Source organism: Nomascus leucogenys, chromosome 2 (genome assembly GCF_006542625.1).
Source record: "Nomascus leucogenys isolate Asia chromosome 2, Asia_NLE_v1, whole genome shotgun sequence".
NCBI classification, from domain to species: Eukaryota; Metazoa; Chordata; class Mammalia; order Primates; family Hylobatidae; genus Nomascus; species Nomascus leucogenys.
The window spans coordinates 116,937,815-116,953,639 of NC_044382.1; the positions used below are offsets into that span (position 1 = coordinate 116,937,815).

General features: G+C 34.7%; 1 protein-coding gene across 2 annotated transcripts in view; it reads left to right on the forward strand.

Moving 5' to 3' along the window:
• FER (FER tyrosine kinase) overlaps nt 1-15,825 on the forward strand; it is a 452,653-nt gene that overhangs the window by 163,359 nt on the left and 273,469 nt on the right. Inside the window, exon 1 of one of the 2 annotated variants that reach the window (XM_030817488.1) lies at nt 11,247-11,375. The exons of the other annotated variant lie outside the window; for it this stretch is intronic. Coding sequence (XP_030673348.1) covers nt 11,247-11,375 — 129 coding nt within the window. Of the gene's footprint in view, nt 1-11,246; nt 11,376-15,825 lie in introns of those variants that run through there. 2 annotated transcript variants of the gene reach the window in all.

Consider the following 15,825-nt stretch of genomic DNA (forward strand, 5'->3'; position numbering starts at 1 on the left):
ATTTATAATGACCCCAGCTAGAAACTGTCCAGATGTCAATCAACAGTAGAATACATAAATTGTGGGATACTTACCCAATGGGATACTCCGCAGTAATGAAAATGAACAGATTACAACTACATACAGCAGTATGGCTGAATCTTACAAAAATAATTCTAAGTGAAAAGACACCAGACGTTACATATTCTGTGATTCCATTTATATGGAGCTCAAAAAAAGGTAAAAGTAATCAATGACATTCGAAGTTAGAATAGTTGTTCCCCTTGGTAGGGTGGGTATAGTGACTGAAAGGGGCCACACAAGACACTTCTAGAGTATAGACAGTGACTTGTTTCTTGATCTGTGTTCTGGTTACAGGGACTTTTTCAATCTGCAAAAATTTATAACCTGCACACTTTTGATTTGTAAACTTTGCTATATTCACCTTGTACTTCAATGAAAAAATTTAGAAAAAAATTGTTCTAACTTAGCATAGGACCAAAATGAAAGCATGCTTAACTTCTCTCTCTCTATCTGTCTCTGTGTGTGTGTGTGTGTGTGTGTTAGTTTGTGTGTTGAGCTTTCTATGGCTATCTTTTCAGAATTATCTGGGAGAAGGAACTTTTTAAACTATATATGCCATACTTACTTTTCTCTGTTACCCACTCTCTAACCATTATTATTAGGTTTCTTCTATGGACTATGTAACTCTTCTTCTTTCTTTTACTGAGAAACTATAGTTCGCTATTATTTTTGATAACAAAGTGTTGTATTCTTCAGACCTCTTGTGGTTGAAAAGTAACGACTATTGGGCAAAGGATTTTTGTCTTAAAGATCCTTATTAAATTCTGAATGCCTGTTGGAGAAGTAGCATTTTAAGCATCATCAGACGTTAATATGTACCTCAATTCAGGGGCTTGGGGAATGCAGGAGCGGTGAAATCAGCATGAAAGTAGACAGCACGAGCATGTGAAATGATACTTTGAAGTAGTCTTTATTCTGATAGGCAGGCTAGTGAGGGGCATAGTGCTGGAAGGGAAGGTGAAAAGTTGCTGAAGATTACTTTAGCCCATTTCACAAATTTGTGTAAGCCTAGCTCTTCCCTTTTCAAAAGCAATTTAGGTTAAGATAAGTATATAGGAAAAAATAATTTAGAATAGAGGAGAAGGCTAGGGAAAAGTTCTTGAAATTTTGGAAAGAAGAACTCATTTCTTTTCTGTAGTATAGCCAGGAATGGTGGTGTCTACAGGGTTTAGCAAGGACAAGGAGGATATGGGTTAGGCATGTAACTTGGAAGGAGTTGAAGTAAAGTAGGATATGGATTATGAAAGACACCTGGTTTCAGAAGTCAGTGAACAGAGGACTAAGAAGGTTAGGTAGAGATGGAATCCAGTTGGTAAGAAAAAGCTTTAGTTGTCTTTTGAGATATTTGGTTAACCTAAGAGTCTCCAGAACCTTAGTCATAACAAATAGCTACTTTTGGCCTAGCCCAGTGGCTCATGCCTGTAATCCCAGCACTTTGGGAGGCTAAGGCAGTTGGATCACCTGAGGTCAGGAGTTCGAGACCAGCCTGGCCAACGTGGCAAAATCTCGTCTCTACTAAAAATATAAAAATTAGCCAGGCGTGGTGGTGGCACCTGTAATCCCAGTTACTCGAGACACTGAGGCAGGAGAATCGCTTGAACCCAGGAGGCGGAGGATGCACGAGCCGAGATCGCCCCATCAATCAAAATTGACACTCCATCTCAAAACAAAAACAAAAAACAAACAGCTACTTTCTGAAACTCTGGTAGTTAAATGGCTCTTGTTTGTTTCTTTATAATAAGGCACAGTTTTTATGGAGCCTGAACGTTGTTCTTATTCCACAAAGGACTTTTGTTTTTTTGGCAAGGGGATAAATTACTCTGTCCTAATTAAAATTTAATTTTGATGGGAACTCTTCTTTCTTCCAGTTTTTTGTTGCTAAGGCCATTAAGGAAGAATTAAGAAAGAGGGAAAAGGAGATACATGTCAGAAGAAAGGTAGCAAAAGAAACAGGTGAGGGAAGGAAGAAGATCAGTAAAAAAAGGTGAGGAAGATGAAGGGTAAAGAACAGGAGAGAAAGAAAATACAGAAATGAGAGGCAGATGAAAGGACAAACAAAAAGGGAGTAGGAAAAAGGAGATGAAGAAGAGGGTCTGAGGTAAGAAAAGCTTTTCATTCCCTCTTCTTTCACTTTTCCCATACTCCTCTGCTTGATACAGGGTACTATGATATGACCCACTTCCCTCTTCTCTCCTGGTTTAGTCTCCAGGTTTCCATTTCTGTTGACTACTGACTTGAGAACTTTTCCTCTGTTTCTTTTTTAAACTGGAGCTGTACAAGGTAAGAATTCATAGACAAAAGGCATTGATTATATTTGCATTCTCAAATTAAAAATATTTGGAATTTAAAATAAAAATATTTGTTGAACCAATCTTACCTAAAGGTGTCAAAACTCTTGCTTTATAGTTTAATAAAGTCTAATATATGGATACAATTTGTGGTTCAGATACTTAGGAAAATTCATTATTATACTTGATTCAAGTTTTACATCAAGAGCCCAGTATAAAATTTTTAGAAAATTTGTTTATCTATACTTACTTGATTCATTCCAAATTGTTGATTCCCAAAAGTTTTTATTAGGAGGTATTTAATAAGATAAAATGAAATGGGAAATTTAGATGTTTACCTTAATAATTTAGGTACCCCCTCCACCCCCTGCCAAACAGAAATCTGAAATGTAATTAATTGTAGCATTGGATCGGGAGGGGCCTGGATGAGTATAGACTTGCATTATATATATAGTTACTTCAATTATCTATTAATTGTTGTGGGTATTTAGATATAGCTTATGTTAGCAGTATTATATAATTATTACAGACAGCTGTATTTTTTGATATAGTGAACCTTTTCCAATTTTATTACTTATAAAATATTCATAGTCTTTGCTATTAGGCTCCAGTATAGGTGTGTTATTATAAAAGAAAATTGCAATCCCAGCACTTTGGGAGGCCGAGGAGGGCGGATCACGAGGTCAGCAGATCGAGACCACGGTGAAAACCCGTCTCTACTAAAAATACAAAAAATTAGCCGGGCGTGGTGGCGGGCGCCTGTAGTCCCAGCTACTGGGGGAGGCTGAGGCAGGAGAGTGGCGGGAACCCGGGAGGCGGAGCTTGCAGTGAGCCGAGATTGCGCCACTGCACTCCAGCCTGGGCGACAGAGCGAGACTCCATCTCAAAAAAAAAAAAAAAAAAGAAAAGAAAATTGCCAGATAACTCTGTCATGTTTGCTCATGGGTTTGATGGCATAAGATGAAATTCAAATAATCATGAAAACTCTTACCGAGATTCATTTTTGTTCTCCCTTTGTGTATAATAGAATTATATAGACTTTTTGGGTAACTGCCATCAATTTCATATTATATTTGACCATATTTTCCAGGATTTAATTCCTGTATTATATCTAATACAAATTAATTGAACATAGAATTCTATATTTTGATCAGTTAGCATTTTCTAGTATGATACAGTATTCTGTATCATCTTTCATTCAGATAATTGTCTTTGTGTATTAAACATGTATTTAATCAGAAAATTTCATTGCCAGTCTTTATAAAATAATAATGACAATCCACGAGGCTTTCTTTTATTCCAAAGAACTATGATACAAAGATGATATGTAGATACGTTGATTCTGACTTTTTGCTAGCTGTTTAACTCAACAGAAATTAATACCTATGTGCTTTCTAGCATGTAATGACAGCATACGATTTAGAGGCCTCATTTTAACTTAGTGGTTGCTCATTATAATTTTAAAATTGTGCTGAGGAATTACATCATCATTGTTTCTATTTTTAAGATAGGCCATGCTTTTAAGGTGATGGAGTAATTATTGTAAATAGTTAAGATAATTTGGTATATGGGGAGGAAAACAAGCATGGACTGGTCACACTAGACCAGTGAAACACTGGTCTTGTGTTTTCCACAGGAAGATGAAAGTCTAATTTAACTTTTTTTCAGATAAGTCAGTTTAAGTAGAAATAATTTAACTTTGTCTGCTCTTCCTTATTTCTTGGGTGATTTTGGGGGATGTTGCCTCTTTCCCATTTCCCAAAGTCAGAGACAGCTTTGATTTCTTGCTGAGTAGGTGTATGATGTGACTTGGGATTATAACTAAAATCCAAAGAACACAAGGGAAGCTTCTTGTTTGCTTCTAATTTTCCTTAGAGTCAAACAAATGATTAACAGGAAGTATGAAAACGCTGATGCTTTAAGCTTCAGCTTTATCACCTCTAAGAAAGGTAGCTCAGTAGAATGACCATGTCTGGGAGTCTGAAGATGCCAAGGAGCGTGATGTCACCAACTCTTGGTAATCAGGCTTTTGTTTTAAATTGTTCAGAGATAAGACTGTTATAGCTCCTTGAATAAGTAAACCTCACATTGCAGGGCTTTTTATAAAAGATTTACATGCTTGTGTTTATTTACTCATTTATTTATTTTCTGCCTTACTCCCCAGAGTATTTGAGGTAGCTAATGACAACAACATTCAGGAAAATATAAATAGAAAATAAAATGACAACCACGAACAATGTAAGTTGTAACAGGATATCAAGACTATAGTTCATAGGATGTATGTATAGTTACTACCCTAGAGCTATTATTTTGTCTCTAAGCTTTCCAAGGGCCAAAATGAAAAGGGAGATAAAGTCATATAACATTCTTAAATAAAAGAAAGCGTGTCACATTGCAGGGGAAGCAAAGCTTTTCATTGTATTGAGCCCTAATAGAATTTCTTACTGGAGGCTTTAATTCTGAGTTTTATAGTGGCAGTGCCCTTGACAATATCACTAAAGCTAATGTAGGAATGAGACTCATAAGACCATCTCTTGCAGAATCTAGAATCCATCAGTGAAAGTGGAGGCCATGACATCAAAATCGTTCTTTGTGGGCCTAAGAATGCAGCTGTCTCTAAACTGATTTTATCCAATAATATAATCTAGATTTAGAATAATGGGTGGTGGACTGGGTGTGTGTGTGTGTTTTTTTTTTTTTTTTTTTTGAGACGGAGTCTCGCTCTGTCGCCCAGGCTGGAGTGCAGTGGCGCGATCTCTGCTCACTGCAAGCTCCGCCTCCCAGGTTCACGCTGTTCTCCTGCCTCAGCCTCCCGAGTAGCTGGGACTACAGGCCCCTGCCACCATGCCCAGCTAATTTTTTTGTATTTTTAGTAGAGACGGGGTTTCACCGTGTTAGCCAGTATGGTCTCGATCTCCTGACCTCATGATCTGCCCGCCTTGGCCTCCCAAAGTGCTGGGATTACAGGCGTGAGCCACCACGCCTGGCCTTTGACTGGGTGTGTTTTTAACAATCCTTTCTTAGTGTCATTTCTCTCAGCTAAAGTTTGGATATGCGATGGATAATTGTATTCTGTGGGGAGTTCTCAATTGTATTCTGAGGAGAGTTCTCGATTGCAGATATTCTATACTTGTTTGAGGCTAGATCTGTAAAATTGGTAGGGTTTATTAGTTAATTAGCTGAGTTTCAAAAATTTTGAAGCTGTATTTTTAAATAATTAGATAATTTCTGTGTTAAAAATAATGTTTATATTCGTGAAATTATAACTCCCACAAGTTATTCAAATCGCTTCCCTTTTTAGGATTAAAAAATATTACTGATGGTTAAAGGGTAATTTTCAATGTTCAACTTCAACTTTTGCTTATAATTTTCATGTTACATTTTACTCATTGATATCTTACTATTTCTACTTGTTTTTTTTTAAATCAGAGTTGGATCTTTTAATTCTAGTTGGTTATTCTTGATTTCACTTTGTAGATTTTTTTATGACTTTATAGATGATCAATATTTCTATAGGTTTTAGAGATGAGTAAAAAGTACAGAAAATTTAGCTATTGTATGAAACATGTTCTATTTTGGAGGAAGGGTTTTTCTAAACAAGTTTATTTAGTAGCTATTAAAATGGAAAATTTTAAATTTTCCAAAAGATTCTTTGAGAGATACTTCATTTGATTCATTGACATTTGTCAATAAAGCCTCATATCTTAAGTCATTTTAATGTGTCATTTAACAAAAATTACTAAAAGAACTAATCCTTAATTACTCTTTACTGTGTGCTAAACAGTATGCTAGATACATAACATACTTTATTTACTACTGGCAAACAGTCCTGCAAAGGAGTTATTCCAACCTTTCAGACAAGAACATTGAAGCTTGAAGAGATTAAGGAACTTTATCAGAATTGGTGTGGCAGATTCAAACTCAAATAGAAACTTCTTGACAATGAAGTTTCTATTTTATACAATCAGTGTTACATGGTTACTAAGCCAACAGATGTGTAATCAGAGGGACTTCAGTTCAAATCCTCTGTGCTATTAATGTATCACCATAGGCAAAAATCACATAACCTCTCTGAGATAAGATTCCTTACTGGTTAAAAGTGGCAAGTCATAGAAACCTCATAGAATTGTCTTGAAAGTTACGTGAAATAATGCTTGCAAAAATGTTTAGTACAGTGCCTGGTATATAGCTAAGTTCAATAAATGGTAGCTACAAAGAAGGAAAATGTTTCCTTCATGCCTCCTAAGTAGAGTTTTTAGTATTTTCGTTTCGGAGACTACAGTCCCCTTATCATAGATATTTTAGTTCTTTTTAGTTATGTAATACCTAAAGGTAAGAAATTACCAGCAGGTGGAGCTCAGTGTCAGAAAAAACAAATTTCTGAAATTGAGGTATTTTATCACCTTATGTTTTAAAAATAAAATTAAATGCATATAGTTTTAAAGTTTATATGTGAAGGCCTTCTTTTTTAATCCTACCTACCAAAAGTTATCACCCTGCAACTTGGTTTTTGAATATGTAGAAAGAATGCTTTTGTTATAAATATTTTAAATTGTTTGCTATATCTGGTGTCATACATAAGGTATGACAGTTCATTTGCATGAATAAGACTTTTTTAATGTGAACTTAATTTATAAAGATTGTCTTTGATCACTTCATACAATAAAGTAATTACACTGATAATCTTAAATTTAACTTGTCAAAACCCTCAAATCTGCCATTCCCACAGTCTTCTTAGTAAAGGGTATTTTCTGTCAATTGCTTAAGTCAGAATCTTGGGAATCACCCTTGTGTTCACTTGTTTCCAAATCCTGTTAGCAAGTTGTCTTGATATTACCTCCAAAATATACTCCAAATCTGACCTCTTGATAACATTTCCATTGTGATCATCCTAGTAAATTCACCATAAATTAAGGTCTGAACTACCTCAGCCAGTTTACCTGTTTGTTCCCTTGCCCTTTGTAAATTTTATTTTCTGTATAATAACTTGAGTTATCTTAATGTATAAATGAGATTTTATATTTCTCTTGCTTATGACCCTCCATTGGTATTCCTATATAACTAGAATAAAATTCTAATCCCTACCATGAACTCAATTACATGATCTCATCCCTGCCAACTTCCCCTCATTATTTCCTACTAGTCCTCATCCATCACATTCCAGCCATTGAAGTCTTACTGTCCTTTGGGTATGCTGTTTCTTCTTATCTCTGGGCCTTTATGTTTTATCTCTTTTTAATACTTAAAATACCAGATCTTCATACGACCGACTGCGTTCTTTTGATAATTTCAGGTCAAATGATACTTCTTTGAGAGATCTCTGACTACTTCAGCTGTAATAGGCCCTATCTGACCCCTGCCATCATTGTTTATCCTATTTCCTTTTTCCTTTTCTTGCAAAGCACTTACTTTAGTATCTTTACCATTTCTACTATTATTACAATTATTACTTTTTCGTTGGTTAGAATTTACTCTGTGGTAGGTTAGTTCTAATAATTTACTCTGTGGTAGGTTAGTTCTAAATATTTCCATGCATTAAATACTAATATATGTACTTTGGTATGTATGAACTCATTTGATTATGGTATGTATGTATGTATGTGTGTATGTTTTTATTATCTGTCTTCTACTATAATCCCTGCTTGTTCCTCAAACTGTAGCTCTAAGAAGGTAGGCACTTTCATTATGTTTACTACTATTTCCTCTGCCTTGTACAGTGCTTGCTATGTAGGGGAGGCTAAGTAAATATTTTTTGAATATTGGACAAGCTCTTAGAACTCATATCAACAAGTAGAGTTATCAAATATTTATGTAAAATAATCTCCTAGGGGATAGGGAACATTTCAATGGAAGAAATCATACCTGACCAATTATTCTTAACAGTCTTTTTTTATGAAGGCAATAGGGTATATGAAATAAGCCACTTAGGTTTTAGAAAAGACATTGACAAAGTTTTTTACCAAAGGTTACTAAATGTTAAATCACTGGTGAAATGGGAAATAGGCTTTTAGCATGGCCCAAGAACAGGTTTAAAATCGGAAATCAAACAGTAGGAATAGATGTTTTTTTGGCTAGAAAAGTATAAAGAGCAAGGTGCCCCAGCAATTGATGATCACATCTGTTATGGTTTGAATTATGTGCCCCTAAAAGATATCTTCAAGTTGTAATACTCAATACCTGTGTATGTGACCTAATTTGGAAATAGGGTCTGTAGTTGTAAACTTGTTAATATGGAGTTGTTAGTGTGAGCTCTAATCCAGTGTGACTGGTGCCCTTATAAAAAGAGAAGAGAGGCTGACATACAGGGAAGACAGCCATGCAAAGACAGAGGCAGATATTGGAATTATGCTATCACAAGCAAAGGAATGCCTGGGGCTACCAGAAGCTATAGGAGGTAAGGAAGGGTTATCCCCTAGAAGTTTTGGAGAGAGCATGGCCTTGCTAACACCTTGATTTCAGACTTCTGGCCTCCAGAACTGTAGGAGAGTAAGTTTCTGTTGTTTTAAGTCACCCGATTTCTGGTACTGTGTTACAGCAGCCTTAGGGAATAATACAACTTCTGTTGTGATTATTGTCTTTATAAATGATCTGAAAGAGGAGGGTCTTCCTAGTGAGGTATCTAGATGACATTAAAGTTTTCTAGTTGTGAAGAGCAAAACCAGTGAGTACAGATGATGAACAAAGAAACACCAAAATTAGCTTCTTTCTGGGCTAGAACAAGCAACAAATCCAGCATCTTAAGATTTTGTATTCTTTGACTGTAAGCATTGATTTCAACTCATTTAATGTTGAAAATTGCTTCCATATTTAATGTTTTATGATTTTATGAGCCTGGGTAAGTGCCTGGCACCTAATGAATGCTTAATGAATATTTAAAAAATAAATAAGTGAAACCAATCAGGGAGTAAAATACAGGAAAATAGAATTTTATTTTAATGAAAATATAAACTTATTCTGGTATAAAATTCAAATTATGTTTACAAGTAGGGAAAAATGAGTGCAGGGAGTGAATATTGGGAAACTATAAGCATTGTTTACTGAATATATCAACACTTAAGTAGAAAAACAAAATTAATAAATTGTTAATGTATCTTTGGAGACTCTTTTTTGGCAAAAGAATACCTTTGGTGAAATAGAGCGGTGACTTAATCTAAGAAACATAGTATAATAGTTAATTGCATAGTTTCTGGAACAAAGTTCCTTGGATTTGAATATGTGGCATCAGCTACTTTTTGGCTATTTAACTTTGGGCAAGTTAAACTTCCTGTACCTCAGTTTTCTCATCTGTAAACTAGGGCTTATAACAGAAACTATTTCATAGGGTTAATGTGGGGAGTTAAATGAGATAATCCATCTAAAATGCTGAGCACAATGCTTGCTCCTAAGAAATTCTTTACCCTATGTTGTCTATTATTGTTTATTAAGTATAAAATTTTATAAAATTATTCTCAGTGTACAAAATGAGATTTATTTTGATGGACGTGATATAAAGAATGCTTGTTGCGGACAATAAAATTTAAAAAGTGAATACCCAAAAAAGAAAACTAGAGGAAATTATGCAAAGAGGCAAGAAAATTAAAAAATTTTTTTTTGATTGCATCTAATTATAAAGGGAGCCAAAGAGTTTAAAGAAGGAGATGTTTATGTCAGAATTGTGACCCAGGAAAGTTTTACTGAGTAAGACTTTTGACTCTCTTGCTCTTTTCTATTTTTCTTATTTGGTTTCATAAAGTTTCTTGAACTTTGGTCCATTAGAAAGAATGTTCTGTACAATACCTGAATATGATACCTGGCATCTAGTAGTTGTATAGTATCTTTGTTTAAAAAAACAAATGAATAAAGCAGGGATTTATAAAGCAATTAACACATTATTTTAGAATAGGTTATCAAAAGTGGAGCCTTACCTTGCAATTAAACATTTATGGTTTTGAGTATCACACTCTACTTCCTCTCTAGCCCTGCCACTTCATTTTGTGTTAAGTGTAGTACATTCTTGTGGCAAGGAAATTTAAAATTTTTATTTCTGTTGAGACCTTAAAGATCATTTGCACATAATTTATATTCTTTACCTTTGAACGAAGAATTATAAAGTATTGGAGAGTTACACCTCAATAAAAAATAAAAAAATTGAAACACATTGGATTAAGAAAAGCTTTGTAGCACAGCTGTCTGCAAGGTTTTGTTTCAAGAAGTGCTTGAAAGTTTGGTCTATTCTCGGAGACCTTGAGATCCAAAACCTAAAATAAGAAGACTTCTATATGTTTCTTAGGAATAAAATCAGGTATTTTGTTTATCTAATTAAAAAAATCAAAGGCCAGGTGCAGTGGCTCACGCCTGTAATCCCAGCTGAGGGATTTGGGAGGCCAAGGCGGGTGGATCACCTGAGGTCAGGAGTTCGAGACTAGCCTGGCCAACATGGTAAAACCCCGTCTCTACTAAAAATACAAAAAAATTTAGCCAGGCGTGGTGGCAGGCACCTGTAATCCCAGCTTCTCAGGAGGCTGAGGCAGGATAATCACTTGAACCCGGGAGGCACAGGTTGCAGAGAGTCAAGAGTGTGCCATTGCACTCCAGCCTGGGCGACAAGAGCAAAACTGTCTCAAAAAAAAAAAAAACATCAAGTAGAACAGAGATTTATTTCTTAGATAGTGTATCTTTACTTAATATACAAGGATTTTCTCTTTGTTGCTCGAAAATGCAACATTTGTTGTCTGTATCTGTTCCTTTAATCCGGAACTGATTAGTATACTTCCATGCCAACAGGGGGAGATAGTATGAAATTGGACATCCAGATTTGCACCTCTCTTCTATCTTGCTTTTGCCTCAGACAGGAAGGTTTGTTGGTAAATTGACTTCCTTGGGCCCACTGTTACTATCTCTTAGCTAAATTTTGAGATGGAGCAGAAAATGAAATGTCCTCATTGTAAGCGTCAGCTGGAGTCTGGTTTCGGCTCTCAATCCTGTAAAACATGTGCTTTAATATTCAGCTCTGAGCCTTCCACATCAGAAGTCCACAGAGATCAGGTAAGGGGAAGTTCTGCCACAGGCCTGCTTTACCTAGAGCCCAGACATTATCTAAGAGTCCAGCAGGTCATCTATTTTATGCGGCTGCTTCAAATGGGAAGAATAATTTCTCTTGACCTCTGAATCTGGTGGTAAACAAAATTCTTTTGAACAATGCTATCACTCAGATGCTAAACCAAAGCCATTGAAAAAAATGAAAGTGGCTTCTTTTCACATTTGTATTTTATTTTATTTGTTTCCTTAATTCACCTCTCAGTTTTGAGAAAAATATGTCCTTCCCAGTATTTCAATACATGGAAGGTGAAAGAGAGTGCAGTTTTATTGAATATTTGAGGAGAAACATGGTAAACTGAGCCATGTTTCTCCTCAAATATTCAACAAATATGATATTAAGATTTCTATTTTTCAAATTTCAGTTTCTATTCTGGCTGGTGAGCTCAATTTAGCCTTGTTATTTTCAATGTCTGTCACCAAAGGAAAATATTAATGTTTTTCTTGAACATAGGTATTTAATAGTTGGTGACCATAACTGGTAAAGCTTTTCATTATGATATGTAGCTGTATGGTTCAATGCTAATTTTGTAATCAGTGTTTATGGTTTAATTTAGTAACTTGGAATACACTAATTCCTTACTCTTTTAATGTATAAAATATAATTTCTGTTACTAATAGGAATATAGCCCTATTTTAAATCTGTTGTGTTGGTAAAGAATTATATTTATATGTCATTTTGCAACTTAATTGTCTGCATTCTCTTGAGTCCCTTATTTAATGCCTCTCTTTTTTAGGCTTTCTTTTTTCAGATTCACTATATTAGGAAAACCTAATTCTGGCCTTCAAATAAGAATTGTAAATGCCAAAAAAGTTTATATATTTTCTTTATTTTGAAAATAGCTGAAATACATACACAATTCTTCCTTTAATATTACTACATCCAGTATTTGGGTTATGGTGTTCCAAATATGTGTCCTATATTATTGGATAAGTACTGTTTGTAAATATAATGAACATTACTTGTGTGCATAAGTTTTGCTTATCTGGTTTATAAACTTATAAAAATATTAGAGGATATTGAATCCATTGGGATCATCTTCTCCAAATTATCATTTTATATATGATAATGTCTCTGAAGCCTGAGATAATTAATGACTCACATAGCTAGCTAGTGACTTGCGTAACTTAAATTTTTTTAACTTTAAAAAAGTCTCGCTTTCTTGTTACTCTTCAGTCGCTGATATATATTCTTTTATGATCCTTCTTTAATATTTTTCTGTTTTTTATACACAGTCATTGTCTTTTCAAAACCGTTTTGTGCTTTTTATTTATTTTTGAAATCGTTCTGAAGTCTCTTAAATTTTATTAACTTTTTTCTTTCATATTAGAATCTTCAATCTCTGATATATATTTTTATTATCCTTCTTTAATATTTTTCTATGTATTTTTTTATACGTACCATCATTGTCTTTTCAAAACAATTTTGTGCTTTTTATTTCTTATTTTTGAAATAGTTCTTTTTTTATTTTATTATTATTATACTTTAAGTTTTAGGGTACATGTGCACAATGTGCAGGTTTGTTACATATGTATACATGTGCCATGTTGGTGTGCTGCACCCATTAACTCGTCATTTAGCATTAGGTATATCTCCTAATGCTATCCCTCCCCCCTCACCCCACCCCACAACAGTCCCCAGAGTGTGATGTTCCCCTTCCTGTGTCCATGTGTTCTCATTATTCAGTTCCCACCTATGAGTGAGAACATGTGGTGTTTGGTTTTTGGTTCTTGCAATAGCTTACTGAGAATGATGGTTTCCAGTTTCATTCATGTCCCTACAAAGGACATGAACTCATCATTTTTTATGGCTGCATAGTATTCCATGGTATATATGTGCCACGTTTTCTTAATCCAGTCTATCGTTGTTGGACATTTGGGTTGGTTCCAAGTCTTTGCTATTGTGAATAGTGCCGCAATAAACATACGTTTGCATGTGTCTTTATAGCAGCATGATTTATAGTCCTTTGGGTATATACCCAGTAATGGGATGGCTGGGTCAAATGGTATTTCTAGTTCCAGATCCCTGAGGAATTGCCACACTGACTTCCACAATGGTTGAACTAGTTTACAGTCCCACCAATAGTGTAAAAGTGTTCCTATTTCTCCACATCCTCTGCAGCACCTGTTGTTTCCTGACTTTTTAATGATGGCCATTCTAACTGGTGTGAGATGGTATCTCATTGTGGTTTTGGTTTGCATTTCTGTGATGGCCAGTGATGATGAGCATTTTTTCATGTGTTTTTTGGCTGCATAAATGTCTTCTTTTGAGAAGTTTCTGTTCATGTCCTTCACCCACTTTTCCTCTTAAATTTTATTAACTTTTTTCTTTTACAGTAGTTCTACTACATATCTTCAAAGTAAAGTAGAAAAGATTACAGTTTTATTACTTTTCTCATTTATGTAAATCCTGTTTAGAGTAAATAGAATAAGAATTTTTGCTTTGATGGCTATCAGCCACCATCCTTAGGAAGACATTACATGTAAGGATGCACACTGACTCTTGAAATTTTAAAACAATTCAACAAGTAAATGCTTAATTGAACTCTTATAATTATGAACTTCTACCCATAGCCTTGATGATTTATCTTTGGTTATTAACTAATACTGACCTAAGTATAATGAGACCTCTTGATAAACCTAAAAATATACTTTTAAGTACTTCTCATTGTCAGTCTGCTCAGTCAGATGTTACCACACTCACTTGGAGACATACATATTCAGTCACACATACCTGAATTGATCATAGGAAGCCTTTGTATTCTCATGGAGTCACTATTTAGCCTCTGTGTTTTATACAGATGTTCTTGACATATTTTGTTTTTATTTTCTGGTATTATTTATGATTTTTTTTTTCAGTGAATTCTTACCACCATAAGGTACATACTGATTCACAAGAGTATATTTTGGCAGAAGTTGTCCTTTTATCAGAAACTGACATTCCTCTGGAGATGAGACTAGTCTAGACCTAGTTTGCTGGTAAGCCACAGTCCCTCAAGCTGCTTTTCTGGGTCATCTGTTCCCTCCAAGTAGTGTGTCATATTGATATTGTATTATGTATGGTAGATCCATTCTTTATTGGAATTTCACTTCCCTCACCTATTATAATACAATTTTCCATCTTCTAAGAATTTTTAAATTTGGCCTTTGAAAGTTCATTCTGGTAAGCAAACTTCCTGTTCAACAGAAGATTGCTCATTCTCCCATATCCCATATAATTCAGCATTGAGAAGTGGCTCTTAATGTGGGCTTTATTATTCCTTTACCCTCATGTGAAAGTCTTTGTGTTTTCAAGGCTTGTGGAGTTTGGTTGTACTGCATTTGTTATTGTCCCCGCTCATTGTTGAAATCTTTGGAACTTCTGTTTATTCCTCCTTATTCATCAATGCATGTGCTCTCTGGTTTAGTCTCTTTTTCTACTTTTGGTCATTTTGGGATGACTTTAGCAGTTATGTGGAAGACCCACCTAAAATTTAGTTTCTACATTTATTGATCTAAAAATAGTGTTGACTGAGGGATGGTAGCTGATAAGCAAATTTAAGTCAAGAGACTTTTCCTAAGAAAGACAGAAGAAGGCTCTTCGGTTCTTCTTGTTTTTGTTGAGTAATTGGCACCAACTCCGGACTGCTTACTTTATTTACGAATTTCATTTCATGAGAGACATAAAACCTTATTTATCTAGGTTAATTTTAGACATATTTCTGCCACAGTAGCTGAAAGCAACCCTAACTGAAAGAGTAGGTAAAATGTTGACAAAAATAGATAATATGACTTAGCACAGTACCGCTAGTTTCATCGCTGTAGTTTGTTTGTTCCTGTTTTAGAAGGCGCTTGCTCCCAAATGCAGGAGCTTCTTGTAGCACTAAGTTTATGAAGGTAGAAGAATTCTAGTGCATCAATTAGATGTTACGGTGGATTTTAAAATCTAGCCATCACACCTTGCTTTTCTAAATATCTATATTTTGAAGGCCTGGTACTTTCCCTCCTGCCAGCTCCATACTTTCTGATTGAATTCTTAGGAAGTTTTTACTGCTGCCGATTGGCAATCATGTCACAAAGTATTTTAAAGCTATGTATATATTTCAGTTTTTGGTGATGTGATAATAATATTTATGAAAATAAATTCATGAGTTCTTGAAATGTATTATAGGGCTCAACTTTTTAATGAGAATAAAATAAATATTGTAAGGAACTGATTTTAATGGCTATTAAATATATTCAGAGAAAATAAGGTAATTGTATTTCACATTGCCCTTTCTGATTGTTTCATTTTAGGGACTGCTTTGGATACTCAGTTTCTAATTAATTTCTAGTAAAAGGTTTATTCTAGCTATGAATGGTATAATTTTAATATAGCATCTCCCTTGAAAGCATATACATGCATACACATATATGTATA